General features: G+C 49.4%; 1 protein-coding gene across 11 annotated transcripts in view; it reads right to left on the reverse strand.

The window, feature by feature from the left end:
* Positions 1–19068, reverse strand: part of LOC101272154 (peroxisome proliferator-activated receptor gamma) — a 221340-nt gene that overhangs the window by 79035 nt on the left and 123237 nt on the right. For 2 of the 11 annotated variants that reach the window (XM_004284288.4, XM_033414117.1), the window contains one exon: positions 13325–13777. The exons of the other annotated variants lie outside the window; for them this stretch is intronic. In XM_004284288.4, coding sequence (XP_004284336.1) covers positions 13530–13777 — 248 coding nt within the window. In that variant the 3' untranslated portion in view covers positions 13325–13529. Of the gene's footprint in view, positions 1–13324; positions 13778–19068 lie in introns of those variants that run through there. 11 annotated transcript variants of the gene reach the window in all.

Consider the following 19068-nt stretch of genomic DNA (forward strand, 5'->3'; position numbering starts at 1 on the left):
CTGCCCTGTCGGGGCCCCATGAGCTGGCCACCTCCCTGGACCAAAGTCACTCTCTTGCCAGCTGTCCTCCCCACAGCTTACTCTCCCTCCAGGCTCTGGTGACTGTTGTCTCTCTGTCACTAAGCCTTGCCCTGGGTCTGCACTGCCCCTTGTGGTCTCTCTACACTCTGCCCGCCCCTTTAGAAATAGACCCCTTTATTCAGTCCTCTTCAAACTGCTCAGCCTGAGCGTGCCTGCTGTTTTCTGGTGGGGCCCTGACACAATTCTGTATGTGCTCCACGTCTGTTGTGGATGGAATATATCACGTTTCCCTCACACGACTGAAGCCGTCACCAGCTATTTGCTCCTCCAGAATTCACTTCCTTTTCCTTTAGCAACAGCTCCTGGTTTTTGTTTAGAGATGTCCTCACCTTCCCAAAGTGCTGGAGGGGGCGGGGCTCCATCCCCTGCTTCAGGGGTGGGCATGAGACACAGGGATAAGCCCATTGGCTTTTAGCGTCCTCCTGGATGCAGGGATTGGGTAGGTGGTGTGTCATGCGACTTTGGTGGGCCAATCAGGTTGAGGTTCTAGAGGTTGGCAGGTGCTCCCTGAAAAGACTGGCTGTTCCTGGTCTGGGGGCTGCCTGACTTCACTGGACTTCTTGGGAGTGTCAGAGCTTCATCTGGGGCTGAGGTGCAGTGTGGGAAATTGGCTCACCCCTTTCTCTGTCAACTTAAAAACGTGCAAATTACTCAGCAATTCTGAGCTTCTCTTACCTCTTCTTAAAAAGGGGCATAGGAATTTGACAAGAGCCCCGTTGGATTCTTGTAAGACTCAGCCAGAGAACCCAGGAAAAGAACTGGGAACAGAGATTTATTAAAGACGCTCTTTTAGGCTTAACCCAGAGGTCTCTTCTTTCCTAGGACCCAGATATAAGTCCGTGGAGCTGGGCCAGGGAGAGATTTCAGTGACCGTCCGCCGCTGGGCTCAGAAATGCACCTCCCCGCACTGAAGACTCTGTTACCCAGTCAGCCTCCTGAACCCAATTCACAGGCTTCTCTGTTGCTCACGGAACTGACTTTCTGTGGCTCCAATCCACCGGCTCACCTGACGGGCCCAGGAATGTCTGAATCACCTCTCCTCCATACCCACATAAATTAGCATCAAAATCTGATTTTCCCATATTTCCAACAGACAGGGATCTCTGGGAAGAGTGGGAGCCAGGCCTGAGAGGGGGGGCTTTCAGGGCTAGCTTGCGCTGGCCGGAGAGGGGAGCCCGGCGCCGCCCTGCTTGCTGCCTTCTGCTCTACTCTGTCCTCCAAAGCCTTGAGTCCCCCTGCAGACGGCCATCTGGTCACAGCCAGGCCAGCAGGACAAGAAGCAGTGAAGGACCTTGCTTTGCATAACGGCTCCTCTGGTGCCTGAAATACACCATTACAGCTTCATTTCCTCGGCTTAAACATTGCCCTCTTCAGATTCTCTTTGAACAACGCAAACGGAAAAATAAGAGTCCTTTTAGGATCTGGATTCGGCTTCATTTCCCGGTGCTCTTTCTTATGAGCCGTGTCCCACCCCCAGTGGACTGCTTAGTGTCTCCAGAGCCAGGCCACGCTGGACTCGGCCTTCGCGCATCCCTTTCCTGACCCGCAACACCCTTGCACGCTTCCTCCCGCGGGACTTTTAAGACCCAGCTTACTGGATGCCTCTCCCACCCCCAGGCTGAGTTAGGGGCTCCCCTCGGTGTCGTCACAGCAGCCTGGACCACATTCCGTCACTGCCCGCATCACTCTGACCGGTAACCATTGGTTTCCGTGTCTGTCTCCCTCACTAGACAGGGCGTTTCTTGAAGGCAGGGCCCATGACTGGATCCGTCCAGTGTCCCCCGCACCCAGAGTCTGGTATTCAGGAGGCGCTCAGGGCGCTCCCACAGCCCGTGTGGACGGCTGGCTGCCGTTACTGTTAACGGGGTGCCTTAGCGTGGGCCCCTCCACAGCAGACCCTGAGCAGGGCTCTGCGTGGACGTCAGTTACTGGGAGGCGAGGAGAACACCACAGGCTGGGGGAAGAGAAGTCGGCCCAAAAAACCTGTGCTTTCAAGCCGTTTACCACGGTGGGAGACGTCATCTTCATCCCACTAGGAAACCCTGGGAGTCCGCACCAGAGGGGTGAGGGAGCTGGGTGTGTGCCCCCGACTGCCATCAGCCCTTGACTGTGGGCTGCTCCCGGGGAGCAGGAAGACCCCAGAGACCCCAGCAAAGACCATCAGGCCAAGCCGGCGGCCAGGTGCAGGCAAGGGGTGCGGGCGAGGGATGCGCTGGGACTTCTCCCTCTGCCTCCTGCAACGCCCCCCAGACGGTCTCCGCAGCCCCTTCCAATTCTGACGACGTGCTCCCTGAGGGCAGCGACAGGCTCATTCATCTCTGTCCGCGGCAACAGGGCCGGGCTCAGAGAGGATGCTCTGTGGGCCCGGAAGGAACACTTGAGTGGGTGAGTGAATGAGGGATGGACTGGCGTGGTGACGAGGTTAGCAACTTTCTCCCTCCCTGGCGGGAGAAATGCGGTGTCTGGAGATCCCTGGAGCCCAGGGAGAACGTAGATGTGTGTGGGGGGCGGGGCAGGAGGGGCGGAGGGGGACAGTCCTTGGGAAGGAGGAAGACTGCCCGGTGGCTTTGAGGCCGGCCAGGTGGCCGTAAAGACAGGCTCGGTTCATGTACTTTACAGGGAAGGGAGGCTCCCAGCCTGGCCTCGCTGCTTCCGCCCTGGGCCTGTGGGGTTGCGTGACTCCCGAATGCTGGGCCCAGGGCGTGGAAGCGAGCAAACGCCATGAGCCGTATCAGTGATCTCCCGGCGCAGATATGGAAGTTTGAGGAGGCCCGGCGGGCTCTGCCCGACTGTAAAGAGACGTGATTGTGGCGGGTCACGGGGAGGTGGCGGTGATTAAGGGGGGCTGAGTCCCCGCAGACTTCCTGCCCAGCAGGTAGTAGGAGACCCAGGGAGTGAGATGGGCTATTAGTCATAGTGTAAACCCTCTCTGAGCTCATAAAACCTGGGCAGAGGCTTGGCTCCCATAGCTCCGGGGACAAAAGCTGATTCCCTGGGCTTGAACCTTAGCCCCTGGGCTTATCTTCCTCACCTCAGACTTCTTGCTTGAGTCTTGAGAGCTCCTGCCTTGGGGCCGGACTCAGGGACGCAGGTGGGGACACGGCTCTAAAAAGAGTGACAGGAGCTCAGTGGCCCCATGACTTCTAGTTTACAGTGTTTGCAAAGCACTTTCTCCTCCCAGTATCTCATTTGATCCTCCAAACAGCCTTGTTCCATCTGTAAACTGGCAATCATGTCCATTTTACTGATGAAAAAAACCAAGGCCCCAAGGTTTCAGGCCTGGAAAAAATGGGGTGTAAAGAATACCCAGGGAATCAGATCAGGGGCTGAATTTCAATCACGGCGAGTCTAGTCTGGGGCTCCAGCTGAGGTCCAGGGACACAGGCTGGGGTGAGGCTGGATGGGAGGGGGGTTCTTCCAGGCTGGGAACTGGAGGAAGAGGAATCTAAGAGTGAAAGGACTCTGGCCCTGGGCCCCGCCGTCTGTCTGGGCCACGGCTTCCTGATAATAAAACTCTCTCTAAAAGGAGAGCGAGGAGCTCAGGGGAGGTTTCTGTTGAGTTATGGGAGAGTACTGAGTCCTACAGAGGAGCCAGAGCAAAGCATCTATGAAGTGGCGCTTCTGCGTGCAGAGGCCCCATGGGATGCCCACGGGGACCCATGCATGCAGCCCCTAACCCCATTCCTGGAGGTGAGAGTGAAATGGAAAGAATACTGTTCATCCCTGACGGTCACTCTTAGGGGAAGTGGGATGGCGTGTGACTTTGCCCACGGGAGGCTCTGAAGAACTGGCCGTTGAATAGAATCCTATTTCTCCAACGGCCCGCAGCACGTAGAAGGCACTCAATAAATATTATGGAGCCAATAGATAAAAAGAAAACGGAGAAAGTCAAATCTCCTATTGACCCTGGTGGGAAAACAGGGCTTAGGGAGTCAAATGGATTTTTGGAATATTACTTGGTCTCCTTTCCTGTTGCTGTCCTCACCCTCCTCCATCGTGCCCACGTGGCCCCCCAAGCCCACCTCCCGCTGAGCTGCACACACCCATCTGTGTGACAGCTAATGAGCCCTCCCCGCCCCGATGACTAACAAGTGTCCCCATCACCACCGCAGTATTTCTAGAGCAGAGCTCCTGCTCCTTCCCGCAAACAAGCCCCCATCTCGATAAAAAGCATGTCTTTCCGTGTCACCCACATCAAACCCTGAGAATCACCCTCTGTCACCCCTACCTGAAGCCGAGCCTGGACTGGTTCCCAGATCTCTCCTCTCCTTCTGTCCTCATGGCTAATGTGCCCCCTCACTTGGGCCACAATCTCTTCTTGTCTCATAACTGTCATAGCCTCTAGAGGTCTCCCCCCCTTCCCATCATGTCCCATCTCCTCGCTTGCTGACAGAGGGGTCGCTAGAGCGAGTACCTCAACTGCCACCTCCCTGCTTAAAGTCTCCATGGCTCTGCTCTCCCCCTGGGATGAAGTCCGAACCCCTCCATCTGTCGGTAGGGGCCCCGCCCTAATTTGATTCCAGCCATTTCTCCTTCCCCGCTTCTGTTCCACCTACACCAAAACACTCACCCTTCCCAACATGCCACTCGCCTTTGCCTGGACAACCCTCCCCTGTCTCCCGGGAAGACCCTCATACATCCTCTCGGTCCATCTCAAAGGGCACCTCCTCTGTGAAGCCTTCCCTAGCCACCCCCGCCCCGGGCAGAGTTAAACCTCTCCCACAGCTGCACGGCGACAGAAACCACAGAGCTCAGATCATCCAGGAGATCTGAGAGAACCTCTTTTGACGTTGGACCAAGAAATGCAACTTTTGGTTGGGGGAGTGCGGCCGTCCCATCCAGCCGTGGCCGCACAGCCCTCCAGCCCAGGGCTTATCATCGTAAGGAGATGCCAACCAATTCACGTGTGCTGTCGGTGCAGGTGCTGCCACGCGGCACCGCGTGCTTCCTCCCACTAGCTTATGAGGTAGGCAGGAGCTTGCCCAGTTGTAAAGGACGGATCAGAAGCCTAGGAAGGCCGTACGACTTGCCCAAGGTCATACAGCCAAGAAGGGGCAAGGCTGGGGCTCTGAACCCACCTGCCTGCCTCCCAGCCCTTCGACTTCCTGCCACTTGCCTGGTGGGACCGCCTGCCTCCCAGCCCTTCTACCAGCTTCTATGCCCGTCTCCTCGGGGTGTGAGCTCCTTGAGGACACGAGCCTCACCAGGCTCCTCTGAGTGTCCCCAGAGCTGGGGACGGAGAACCCAGTGGACATAGGCTGACACCAAGCTCAAATCTCTTCCCCCTCCGCCCTCTCAGGCCGACCACTAGTGACCACCTTCCCTTCTGAGACTCTCTCCTGGGCTCCATGTGGCCCGATTTCCTTTCTCTCAACCATGCAGGGAGCAGGGTCACGGGATTCCAAGTATGATTATTAGCTGTGTGATGTTGGGCAAGGAACTTCTTTCCCTAAAGGACTTCTCTGTGCTTCTCACAGTGGGGTACACAGCCTTATTTTAGGGGCACCTGAAGCCAGAGAAAAAGTGTAGCACCCCTCCCTGGAGGGTCTCTTTCTCCTTGAACTTTTGGGGTAGGTAGCAATAAAGTAACTTTTAAGTTATTTTTATTTTAAACAATTAAAAAAAATATATATATATTTGGTAGAGTAAACTATAAAGTTTACGTTAACTTTAGAGATAAAACACGCATGGGCTGCTTTAAGCTACACTCCTCAGGTCTCCAGGGAATATCATGGAAATGAGTCAGGAAGCACTGAATGAGATGGGGTGGGTTCCCGGATACCAGGACACCCTGGCTAGGAGATGCTGAATGAATCAACCCTCCCGTCTTCTTGCCCTGGTCCCCTCGGTCTGCTCTCACAGCTGGTCTAATACAGTGGAAAGAACTAGGGCTTTGGAGCTGGACGCACCCGAGCTTGAATCCCAGGATGGGCAGTTACTGTTCTGTGACCTCAGATTTAAGAGTCTCTGCTTCCTTTTCCAGTATCGTGGGCTTAGTGACACCTCCCACCTGTGCTGGATTCTACCTGCCCTGCAGGTTCACCCCCGACCCACCCCCTTCTCTACCCTGCCTGTGCCCCAGGGGCTGAGTCGTAGGGGGGATCATGGGTCCTATCTGCGGGCTCTTTTGTTCTCTGGCTTCCGGTAGGATGTGGCCAATGGGAGACTGAGATGGGAGGATAGGAGGAGAGAGGGGATGGGGTCCTTATCCCCCAGCTGCTCTCTGCCATCTGGGGGACTCAGTGATGGGGCCCCTCAGTTCCCTGGGCCCAGGCTCCTGCAGGGAGCCCTCTCTTACAGCTGCCTTTCTCGGGTTTTAGTAACCTTCCCCCTTCCCCGCGGCCCTGGCTAGCCTTGGGGTGTCTCACCAGCTTTACTGGTTTCCCATGACACCGCCCACCCCCCTCAACTTTGCAAATAGTCCCGCACTAAACTCTCCCCAATGGTCCCTTCTGAGTGAGCTGTTTATTTGCTGTGCGGCCCTGACTCATAAACTACCTCACTGGGTTTCTGGAAGGATTAAATGGCTGCAAAGCAGTTTATAAGTAAAGCTTGCATGGGTGAGAGGAATAATGACCATCATTAGGGGATCTAGCGGGGAGGCGGGGAGGGCAGAGGTGGCGCTGGCCAGGATCCTGCCCGAAGGAGGCCGCCCCTGCACCGACAGCTGGTCCCCCCGGAGCCCTGGGAGGCCTGGCTGGGAAGACGCTTTTTCGGGGCCCGGTTCCCGCTGCCGCTGCCGTGGCAGCAGCGGCAGCGTCATCGATCGCAGCGGGGCTCCCGGGGGCTCCTGGCCGGGGCTCAGCTGGCAGGCCCCGAGGCCAGGGAGCCCCAGCGCAGGGCAGCCAGCCGCTGACTCAGCACGACGCCCCCCTCCCCTCAGCCCTGGGTGGGAACCGGCGCCTCCGCGGCCCCCCGGCCCTCGCCCCTCGCCGGCGCCCCCTCCGCTGGAGCAGCCCAGCCCCCGAGGAGCACTGGCTGCCGACCGGTCCAGGGGGCCGCGGAGGGGAGGGCGCGCCCGGGCCGCAGGGAACACAGACAGGCTCCGAGGGTCAGCCAAGCCCCCTCCCCTCCAGCTTCCCCTCCCTCCACCCCAAGGTCCTGGGGCAGCAGAGCCCCAAAGTGGAGAGAACGGAGCCTCTGACTGTGTAGATGAGGAACCTGAGGCTCAGGGAAAGTGCCTTCCCGAGGGCCTGGGCAAATTGCTGTCAGAACCCGGGCCAGCGCTGCACACGCCTCACAGGCTGGAATCAGGATTTCTCCTCTGGCTGAGAAGAAACCATCTGGTCACCAGTGTGCCCCGGTGGGCACCAGCACCCAGCAAGCTTGTGTGAGGTTGGAGGTGCTTGTATTTAGAAGATTCTAATTGCTTAGGAACTCTAGGCGTGTCCCCCATACATGATCTCTATTCCTTACAGAAACCTATAGGAACCGAGGTCTTCACAAGTTAGATGCTGAAGCTGAGGTCCAGAGGCAGGAAGCAACCTGCCTGAGATTGCACACCTAGTAAATGGCAGAGCCAACACTCAGACTTTAAGTCTTTGATGCTGTGGGCTTATGCTCGACACCCAGGCAGCACAGGCAGCACTGCCTTTTGTTCTCGCAGAGACGGTGGGCTGTTCTATAAAAGAAGCCTAGACGGGGTGGACCTCAGGAAGCTGGAGGGCTAGCCTAGCTCTGCCCCTCCCTTTCTTTTCTGTAACCTTGGGCTAGTTCCTTTACCTCACTGGGTCTCACTTTCTTATCTGTGAATAATGGTGATCAGGCCTGCCCTGCTTCCTTCCTGTGATATTCTGTAAGACACGCAGCCTAGGTACTATTATTCCCATTTTACAGATGGGGCAACTGAGACCTGTTCCTTTATTCATGATGGATGAATTAGATGTAATTTGCTGAGGGGCTTCTATAGACCAGGTACTATGTCCCCAGAGAGGAAAGTGACTTGCCCAAGGTTACACACCTAGAACCTGGCAGAGCTGAGCCTCAAACAGTGGATACTCTAGACATACTTCCTGGCCTCCAGGATTGTGGACAAGTAGCCAGAGGATCACAGTTTTCTGACTCTAGCAGAAAGCCACTTGGATCCTCCTTGAGCCCAGCCCGTGGCACAAAATAGATCCCAGGAATGACCCTTTCCTGGGAACTTTTGGCCTGGAACATATTTACAAAACTCCAGAGGGGATGGAAATATCCCAGCCCACTCCCTACAGACCCAAATTAGCAATTTTCTTATTCTTTATAACCCCTCTGGAAATGCAAACTATGTAATATTAGTCTAAAATTAGGAGCATAAGTCACAAGAGAAAAGTCCCACTACTTTTGGAGAAAATGTTTTCCTAGCCTCATCCCAGCATTTGTTCTAAATCAGAACACAGCAGCTGTGTTTCAAATAATTATTTTCTCCTAGTACTTATGGATTGAGGGCAGAATGCTTTTGAGAGAACGTATTTTTAGTGTACTGCCAAATGTAGAAATCCAATCTCTTTACCTGGCTTTGAATCTATAGGATATTCAGGTAAGGCCCAGATACTTGAACAGGAAGAGACTGTCACGTGGGCTCAGGAAGCCTTCTTAAATGAAGGGTACTTTAATAACAAGGGCAATAATGTTGTCTGTAGCCAACACAGATTCACTGGCTAAGATGTGCCAAGAAACCATGTGAAGTGTTTTACAACCACTATTACATTTAATCATCATGATAACCCTATAAGATGGGGATTACTATCCCATTTTACATATGCGGGTAATTAAGACCTAAAGAGAGGTTAAGAGATTGGCCAAAAGCCATGTGGTCATAGAGCCAGTAAGCAGTGGAGTTAGAGTTTTAACCCAAATCAGCCTAACAGTAAAGTCCACATGAAGGGAAGTTCCCCGATGGCCTAGTGGTTAGGATTCAGCGCTTTCACTACAGAGGCCTGGGTTCGATCCCTGGTTGGGGAACCATCCTGCACGCTGCATGGCATGGCCAAAATACAAAAAAAAAAAAAAAAAAAAAACAGTCACACGAGGATACTGTCTCCCCTAAAAGCTGTGTTTTCCATATGCCAGACACAGTCCTAAGTGACTTATACAATAGTTATACAATATTTATACAATAATCTCTTGATTGTCACAATAATCCCTCTCAGGACTTGATTCCATCCTTTTCCTTTGCTCCCCAGTGCAGATACTCATACTAGCTTCATGTTTGTCCCTTTGAGCTTCTCTTGTTAAACTGTGTAATTCAACACCTTTGAGCAAATTAATCCTAGACTCCTAGGACCTTGGGCATGTTGCTTAACTTCTTTGACCCTCAGGGTTTCCTCTGTCCTTTGAGTGGGTTGTTTCCTTTAGCTCTAACTTTCTGGAATTCCAGGACAAATGCAGAGCCTGTCTGGAAATGGGTGTACGATGCGCACATGGGGTAGAAATGACCTTGCCATCGAGGTGCAGGAACTTTGTGGTGAGGGGAATGAGAGGCCCTGGCTCCTGGGACCAGTGACAGGGAGGGTGGCAGGGTCCTTCAGCCAAAGGCTGTAACCTGACCCCAGGTAATGCGGTGAGTCAGAACCTCTAGGGTGCAGGAAGAAGCATGTGGTATGCATGACCCCAGGGGCAGAGCTGGGCCTACGAGATTGTGAGATGGAAATCACCAAGGGGTCTGGAATGGAGAGAGCTTCCCCTGCCTCCAGGCAGCTGTTCAGCAGTCGGCTAGCCATTGGAAGTAGTGTAGAGGGGATCTGACTTCTAGAGAGACTTTCCAGAATGCAAATTTGATCACGTCCCTCTTCTGCCTGACAACATCCACTGGATCGCTACGGCCTACAAATACAGTCCAAGGAGGTTCCTCAGCAAGGAGCGTGAGGCTGTCCCAACCCGACGCTGACTTGGCCACACGCACGTCTCACTCCCTCCGCTAGGGCAGCCATCCCTAACTTCTTGCTGTTTTCTGAGCTTGTTCAATACTGTGACACTTCCGTGCCTCCCCACATCCCCCGTGAACCCTTCTTCCCATCTCTAGACAGTTCATCACCAGCACATCTGATCTCATCAGCATTATGTGGCCCCCTCGAGGGCAGGGCCTCGACGCAGCCCCCTTCACATGGTGGCAGACGCCACCGCGACCGAACGGCGCATATTTTTTTTTTTGCGGTACGCAGGCCTCTCACTGTTGCGGCCTCTCCCGTCGCGGAGCACAGGCTCTGGACGCGCAGGCTCAGCGGCCGTGGCTCACGGGCCCAGCCGCTCCGCGGCATGTGGGATCTTCCCAGACCGGGGCACGAACCCGTGTACCCTGCATCGGCAGGTGGACTCTCAACCACTGCGCCACCAGGGAATCCTCGGCGCATACATTTGATGAATGAGGTGGGATTAGATGGCATCTGACCAGCTTCTAAACTCCTAAGATGCCACTATTTTCCTTCATTCCAATAAGCATTAAATGGAGGGCCTAGCACGCACAGGCACAGAGCGAAGGCTGGGGATATACAGAGAGTAATAGTGATAATTACGTAAATGGAGGCAACCAGGGGCCAGGGGCCAAGGACCGGGCTGGGGTGAAGGAAGAGGAAAATAGGGGGGTGGGCACTTAGCGAAGACAGGCGTCTCATCCCCACCCCAGGTCCTAGGTCGGTTGATGTGATCGTGTCTGTGGTTCTAGAGGTCTGAGCTCAGAAGAGGTCTCTCCTAAAGGCTCAGGGATCCTACATTTTTAGGGACTCACTTGTGTACCCTGACTCTTTCCAAGGGAATAGGTATCCGGGGGTCAATTTCCAACCTTGTCAGCCCTGCCCTGCTTTACCAGCACCACACGGCAGGAGACACAAGCAAGTTAGGGCCTGCCCACAAAAAAGATTCGCCTGGTAGCCTCGAGGGGCCCGGAAAAAGGCACTGGAATCCAGGAGCAACTAAGTAAACCTACAGAGCAGTCTGGTCCCTCAGCCCTGCTGCCCTCAGCGGAGTTGATGTAGCTGACACTCCGGTTCTGCCCCCGAGCTGACGACGGAGCATTTGCAGGGTGGCACCAGCCTGACTTCCCAGCTCAAGTTCTCACTGAAGAGCCCCAGTCCTTTGCTCCTCAGCAAGAAGCCCTTGGGTCACCCCCATTTCTGATCGTGTCTAGAGAAGCAGGGTGTGCAGATACGCTTTCTGCCCTGGGTGCCCCGCCGCTCCAGTGTTCCACGGACAGCGGGGAGATGGGGGAGGAGCCAGGCCGTATCCAAGGCGGGTGCTGGGGAAGGGCCCTTGTGGGAGCCTCGAAACCGTTTTTCTTTCTTTCTTCCTTTTTTTTTTTTTTTGGCTCTTGACCATGGTTACTTTTCTTCCTATTTTTGTCAACACAAATCCCTAAGTGTGTTTGTGTCCGGAGAAAGTGCTGTGAGTAACTGATGATACATTTGTTGATGAACTTGTGAATCATCCTGGGGGAGAGGGAGTCCAGAGAGTGGAGCGGGAGCTCTGGAGGCTGCATAGGACGTGTCGTAAAATATTTAGCAAATGACCGTCCAAACCACAGGGAAAAAGTCAGAGAGATGGGAATCTGAAAGCTGCCAGGATTTAAAAGCTATTTAATGCTAACCATCAGTGCCAAAGAGCTGAGAGCGGCTCCCTTCTTCCCTGCGTTGGCAAGGACAGCCCCGAGAACGTGGAGAGGCTTTGGACTGGCCGTGGCTGCACTGAAAGGCTCTTTGTTCAAGCCCTCCCGTAAACAAGGGATCTCCTCTGAGGTGGAATCCTCACCTTGTCTACTGCCCGCACTTTCTCAGGATCCCCCAATGATAACTCTCCAGGAGGCACAGCAGGGAAGCCGCTAGCTGCTTGGCATCAAGGGAAGAAAAAACAGCCCCATGATGGACTGAATTTGTCACTTTCCTTTCCAACGTTCTGAGGTCACTTATACAACGACCTCAGTCCTTTGGTTCTAAAGGTCTGAGCTCAGGAGCTGTCTCTCCTAAAGGGTTAGGAGTCTTGCATATTTAGGGCTGGGGTCAGGACTCACTGCTCTAACCTGACTCTTTGGAGATCTGTTTATTTTGGGGTAGAGGATGAAAAGGTCTTTCCTGATATTTTGGCTTGAAAGCCTCGAAAGTTATGTCCTCCTCAGTATCAACACCATGAGAAAAGATAAACTAAGGGAGAAGCGGCAGGGGGATAATTTAAGTCAGTGGAAACAGTCATCCTAGAGAAGAGAGACCTCAGCATAGTTTGCTGAGAGGCGTTCTTCGGAGTCATCATATGTGTTCATGGCTAAGCAATGCTAATGAACTTGGTGGCCTCAATCAACAAGTCTGTGCATTATGCCAAGAAGGTCCCTGCTTTTAGGGAACATATCATCTATTTTGCTGGGGAGGCATGCATTACCTAAACAGATAATGAGCCTTTGAGGTTACAAAAGTCACAGCTCCCTGGGCAAGGTGGTCCCAAGGAGGCCAGCAGGAATACCTGTAGCAACATTGCTCCACGTACGTCGGGACCAGAATGCGGCCCTTCTCCCTCATTCGTGTTTTGTTTTGGTTGTTTCCTTCTGTTGTTGTTATTCCTGCGATTTTGCTTTCCTAGAATGTCTTCTCTTCCACTGTCTACCTATCCCAAGTCCAACACATCCTTTGAAGCCCACCTGAATGAATTTACAGTCACTCATGACTTTTCCAATCTTCATTACTTTGAACTCTTAGAGTACTTGGAGTCTGAACCATTCATTTGGCACATGGGTGTACTGTGTATTTTAATCTGTTTTTAAGAAGGATTCATCTTTTCTCCTCAATTCAATGGTAAGTTCTTTTTGGCAGGTGCCACATCTTATAACACTTCTGTGTTACCCACAGCATCTAGCCGTTAATACCTGCCACTGGGTATTTGCACATGCCTTGGTATATTGTTAGAGGGCTGCTGTTGGTGAGTGAAAATCTTGGTTGGGATTGGGGAAGAAGATTGAATTCTTGGTAGGCCTAGGGATACGCCCCAAACGAGTACTTCTGGGTTGAAAAACACATGCTCTGAGCAGTTTTTTGGTCCTGAAGTTCCATTCTTAGTTGTGATTTTTAAAGCAGATAGAAGGTTCAGAAAAGTTGTAAATTGAGTATAAAAAATCATTTGACTGAGAATGAAAATTGATCAGCAGTTCCATTCATAGTGTTTCACATGTGTAAGGAAGAAAGGAAAAAGAAAAGGAAGGAAGGAAGGAAGGGGGAGGAGATAAAAGGAAAAAAAGCCTGGAGGGTGGAGTGGGGGACACAGCAGACTCAGTCTTCAAATACAACAGCAATTTCACGATGTAATAATTTTTAATATTAAAAGTAAATTGTAAATGTATCTTTATAAACAATATGCATAAAATAGATCTATTATTCTAAAACCTTTTCTTTTTCAAATGCTTTTTCACAGTAATATTTTAGGTGTCAGATTTTTCCCTCAAAATAATAGTGCAATTGGAAGAAGGAAAATGTTGTCAGTGAACTCGGACTTCTCTGCTAATACAAGTCCTTGTATATTTCCTGTAGAAGCGGGTGAAGACTCATGTCCGTCTCTGTTTTCTTTATTACTTGCAACAGCTGCACGTGTTCTGTCACAATCTGTCTGAGGTCTGTCATCTTCTGGAGCAACTTGGCAAAGAGCTGAGAGGACTCGGGGTGGTTCAGCTTGAGCTGCAGCTCCAAGGCTTGCAGCAAGTTGTCTTGTATGTCCTCAATGGGTTTCACATTCAGCAAACCGGGGCGGTCTGGGGGAGCAGAAATGGAAGACAGAACAGCAGGTTCAGTTACAAAATTCTCTGGCTCCACATCTGAGGCATATTCAGCCAAACAACTCACTTTTTGTTGGTTTTGCTTTGGTTCTAAAATAGGGTATGGAGGGAAGGAAAGCAGATAGTGGGCAAGAACTGCATACAAGGAGAATGGAATGAAAACCAAGACTATCAAAGCTCTTTCCAGGGCCATTCTCTTCCCGGCCAAGACTAAATCTGTGTGACCAGTTGACAGAAGAGGGTGGCAAGGCAACTGTCTCACCAGACGGGGGACTCTTCTGCTGGCATGTTTCTACTCACTCAGAAATCTCATTTTCAACTTCTGTTCCTTCCTGATGAGTCTATGTTTTATAACCTCTACTTACTTTCTTACCACTACTTTAAACACACTTTTAACCCACATTTTTGTCTTCTTTTTGCTTAATATAGCTCATGCATTTTCGAAGAGACAAGACATAGTTTTCAAATACTGTTACACTTGGGAAGGACAGACCAGATTTTAACATAGGCTTCTTCTGATTAGTGAGGTTGCAGGTAATGTTCACTTTCTTCTTTATACTTTTCCTTATTTGAACTTTTAAATGGCAAGCTTAAATTACTTTTAAGTTTTTAATGTTTTTGCTTCATGTAGATCTTTTTAGATTCAACCTTAAATACTTTCTAGTATTCTTCTTTACTTTTACTTCTTTACTTTCTTGTATTCTATACTTCTTTTTCATTACATTTTCTAATGTATCCCTGCTGATGTTTAGAAAAAAACGATTGGCTTTGTTATATTGAATCTATTCCAATTTCACTCTTGTCAATTCAAATAGTTTTTATCACGGATTTAAAAAATTTTTTGGACAGACAATTGCATCTGCAAATAATCATCGTTTTATTTATTTCTTCTTTTCCAGTGTTTATAGTTCTCATTTCTTTTTCTTGCCATACTGCATTGGCTAATGTCTCTAGTATGGTATCAAATAATAGTAGTGTTGGGAGGCATTCGTGTTTTATTCCTAACCTTGAAGGAAATGCTTCTAATGGTTTACCACAAGTATGATGTTTACTGGATTATGGTGGATAGGTTTTTCTCCTGGCTCCCCAATAGTTTTAAAGTGTTTGTTTTAGTCAGGAATGTTGTTGCATTTCATCAAATGTTTTAAAGTTTTTCTACCTAGAGTGATGACCATATGGTTTTATCTTAATCTAGTGTAGTGAATTACATTAATAGGTTTTCTTATACTCTTGCATTTGTTTGCTAATATTTTATTTAGGGTTTTTAAATTTGTGAGATTGGTCCAGAGTCTTTTTGTGTGTGTGTGTGCTACCTTTTGCCTCTTTTGGTCATAAATGTTAACTAGTCTTATTGACTGACTTGAGAAGTTTTCCTTCTGTTTCTATGTAGTGATGATCTAGTCCTTGATGGTTTCTTGGAACTTATTTGCAGAACCATCTGAGCCTGGTGGTAAATCTTTGACTATCTTTAATTTTCCTCCTATAGCTTTTAATTTATTCAGGTTTTCTACTACTTATAAAGGAAAATTTTAGTAATTTATATTGGAATAAAGTTGTACATAATATTCTCTTAGAATCTGAATCTTTTATTATTCTTATATATACCTCCTTTAACTGAATGCTTTTTACTTGTGTACTGTCTCACTTAAAAATTTGACTTGCCAAAGGCTTATCTATTTTTTGCTTTTTAAAAAAGCACAACTCCTGGTTTTACTGATCAACTCTGTTTTTGAAAATTGCCTTTTGTTTTCAATTTAGCTAATTCATTCTTTTAACTTTCTTTAGGTTTTTTTTCTTTTCCTCTTTTTCTCATTTCTTGGGTTGAATGCTTAATTCATTTAGTTTCAGTATTTCTTATTTTCTGATAGATGAGTTTAAGGCTCTAAAATTTCCTCTGAGTGTCACTTCTGTTTCACCCCATAGGCTCTGGTAAATCATACTCTCACAGTTCTTTTCTAAATAGTCTGTTTTACTATTTTGATTTCACTTTTAATCTAAGAGTCATACAGAGACATGTTTTTAGATTTCCAAGTGGAAAGTCTGAGTTTGTTTTTGTTTTTTCTAATTTCTAAGTCTGGTTAGAATATAAGGTTTTCTCATTAAGGCTCAGCAGAGGGGCACAGAGATCATGTATGACATTCAGGTCACTCACTTGATACCTTGTACTGATTCCAAATTTTAGCTCTTGAAGGCCAATCACCCTCTTTTTCTCATTTTAACTCTTCTCCCCTTTACTGTAAACTAAAGCACTGTATAAACGTTTTTACTTCTCTTTTTAATGTTCCTCATTGTCTTGCCTCCGTTTATCATTGTGCCTTTGCTTAAGCCCTTTCCACACCAAGTCCCTCAAACATCCTACATTCTGTCCTAACTGTGCTTAGGCACGTTCTGTTCCTCCTGCTGGGAGCAGTCTCACCTTCCCTCCAACCATCCTACTGATTTCAACCTACTCTTCAAAATCTAGCCCGTGTCCTTATGTCCTGGAGCCTTCCTGGAGGTCATCCCTTCCTTGCCCCTGTTCTTCCAATCCCCTTTCTCTGGTCCTCATAGCATTCTACAAACACCTCAATTGCTACTATCCTAGTAGACTACATTTATTGAGTGGTTATCATTTCCCAAAAATCGTACTGAAGGCTTTATATACAATATATCATTTAATCTCCACAATAACTCCATGAGGTCAGTGCTTTAAGGAGGGGAAAATGAAGATTTAGAGAAAGGAGTTAGATCCTGCCCAAGATCTGCCACTCGCTAGTAAACAGCACTGCTGAAATTTGAATCTGATTCCGAATGCTATACTCTTAACTCTTATTACCTTGTATTATAGGTACTGATTTTCTTGTTCATCTCCCCTACTTGGCCACGAGAGATCAGAGGGCAGAGACTATGTCTTGATCATCTCTGAGGCTCCAGTGGAAACACAGGAAGCACTCAGTTGGCTGAGTTTATGAGTGAGAAGGCTGTTCTAGCCAAGAGTCCTGAATTGAAAAGTACAGTTCTTCTGGTTGGTGAACAAGCCTAAAGGCAGGATCAATGCACAAAGAAGAAGTCTCCGGAAGTAGCGTTTTCCTGTATTTAGTAAACTCGAGCAACCTTTACCCGCTGAGGCGAGACACAGGAGAGCAAGGTGAGGATGATCTCAGGTGGGATTTTCGGAACTCTAAACATGTTCTTAAATTTTTTTTTCTTTTTTCTTTTTATAAATTACAGACAGAAAGTTACCTGTAGTTTGATTTTTCTCCCCTCAACTTCTCCAACATCTCCCATTGACTGGAGTAATTTTTTTTTTTTTTTTCAATTTCAGCACTTAATTTTGGAAACATTAGCAAGAATCTCAGCTTCTGAGAATGAAACAGATGATTTAGTCCTGGCCTAGAGAATCACACCCCTGGAGGAGTTGTCCTTTCTCACAGTTGCTATGCAATAATGAAACCCCCTGACACTTCAAGGAAAACCAGATCCTGGATTGGTGCCTTGGGTTTAATGGTTGCCGATCCTCCCCCTGAACAGACGTGCCAGATTTCAAAGGCCTGGACTGGACAGCAAATGCATGTGCGTTGGCAGTGGCAGCATTTTGTGTCGAGGCGTCGGTGTACACCCTTGTGCAGACCCTCTGCTTGCTGGGGCCCCGGCCCCTCAGAGCCTTCTCTCCTTCCTCTAGAGCAGCATCCGTGGGGTCAGAACTTCTGCAGAAGAGGTTATGCTAATCTACTAGGTTTCATTTATCGTGACAGTTCAAACAAGCAAACCCTCAAATGCAGCTGATCGGTTTGCTGGAAACACTTGGCTGCCGTGCAGTACAATGGAACTGTTCCCTCTAGGAGTGGAGAAGGATCTGGTTTGGATTTTCAAACCTCTCTTTGGCAAGTTATTTTTTATGATGTGACAGATGAAGTTTGGCTGAAATTTTGTGGCCACTGATTTATATTTTCTCTAGTGACAAGTTAGATCATTTACAGATCTGTCCCACTGTCGCCCTTACGGAGCCTCAGTCAAGGCAAGAACGGAGGGCAGGAGAGCGGGAAAGTGGTCGCTCTACTTTTAGGTCTCTCACTAACCAGTTCTGTGACCTTGGGCAAACTGACCAAGTTCACTGCGCCTCAATTTTCTCCTCTGTAAACGAAAAGGACTGGATTAGAGAGGTGATCTCTAAGACCCTAGTTCAAAAGTTGTAAGCTTTATTCTTATGTGTAATTCCCTTTACAAAAGTCACATAATTAAACTGGGGAAATTAACTCAAAATCTAAATAGAAAAGTATATCAACGGGCTTACACATTAAACTTAAAACATTTGGCTTATTTAAAAAGCAAAAAAGCTTCCTTTGGTCTTAAGCACTCCCTAGGGTCAAGGGCAAAACGGATTTGTCAGGGTTGTCCCCACCCTTTACCCTCCAGTCAGCTCCAAGGCCTTCCCTGCTTCCCCTGCCTGGCTTTCTCTTTCCACTTTCCTTCTACTCACACTTGAACACATACTGAGCTAAGCTGGGCACCACAAACGTGCCACAGAAATCTGTCTAAAGACCCAGCCGTCCTGGGTCCCTTCTCCTCCCTCTCCCTTTCCCATTGGCCCAGGGCCTGCTAAGGTGTTGCTCTTAGGAGGCTGGTCTGAGGTCCTCTCCCTACACCCTGCTGAGGGTTAGAGTTGGGGTCTAGAATGGGATCAGGGTCAAGGGACCTCCTTCATTGGCCCTAGGTTGCCTAGAAAGCCCTTTTGGGAAAGTGCGTGCTGACTCAGGCTACAGGACCCAACACTCGAGGAAGCTGGAGTCAATTACCGGTTCCTTACTCCCCAGGCTGCAAAGAATTGGGAAAGAAACCTTTCCGGTCCCCATCGTGCAGCGCTGGAATTGATTAGAGAGCACTGTTGATTGTGGGCAAATCTACAAAGCTCCCATCTTATCCAGATCTGGTTCTGTTAAGTGAAGAGCTTATCTGAAGCAGATTCAAATTCTCTGGACCCTCCTGGGATCTGCCCACCTGGGCCAGGCATTTCCCTAGACCAGATTTTCTCAGGAGGGGTCTCGGTTAGGGAACCAGATGTCCACAGCGGCATCTCCTGAAGGAGACGCAGACAAATCAAAGCGCATGGTATTGTTTCTTTTCTAGTTGCTGCTGTCATGCTGTTCCCAGTTTTTTCCTATTGGATTTCTTTCTGATGGAGACAAATCGGAAAAGGATTGCACCCAGGGCATTTAGGAAAAAGAAGTCTGATAGCTGGGCAGCTGTAAATTGATCCGAAGGCAATGAAAAAACTTAGCTCGGGTGTG

This window comes from Orcinus orca, chromosome 10 (genome assembly GCF_937001465.1).
Source record: "Orcinus orca chromosome 10, mOrcOrc1.1, whole genome shotgun sequence".
NCBI classification, from domain to species: Eukaryota; Metazoa; Chordata; class Mammalia; order Artiodactyla; family Delphinidae; genus Orcinus; species Orcinus orca.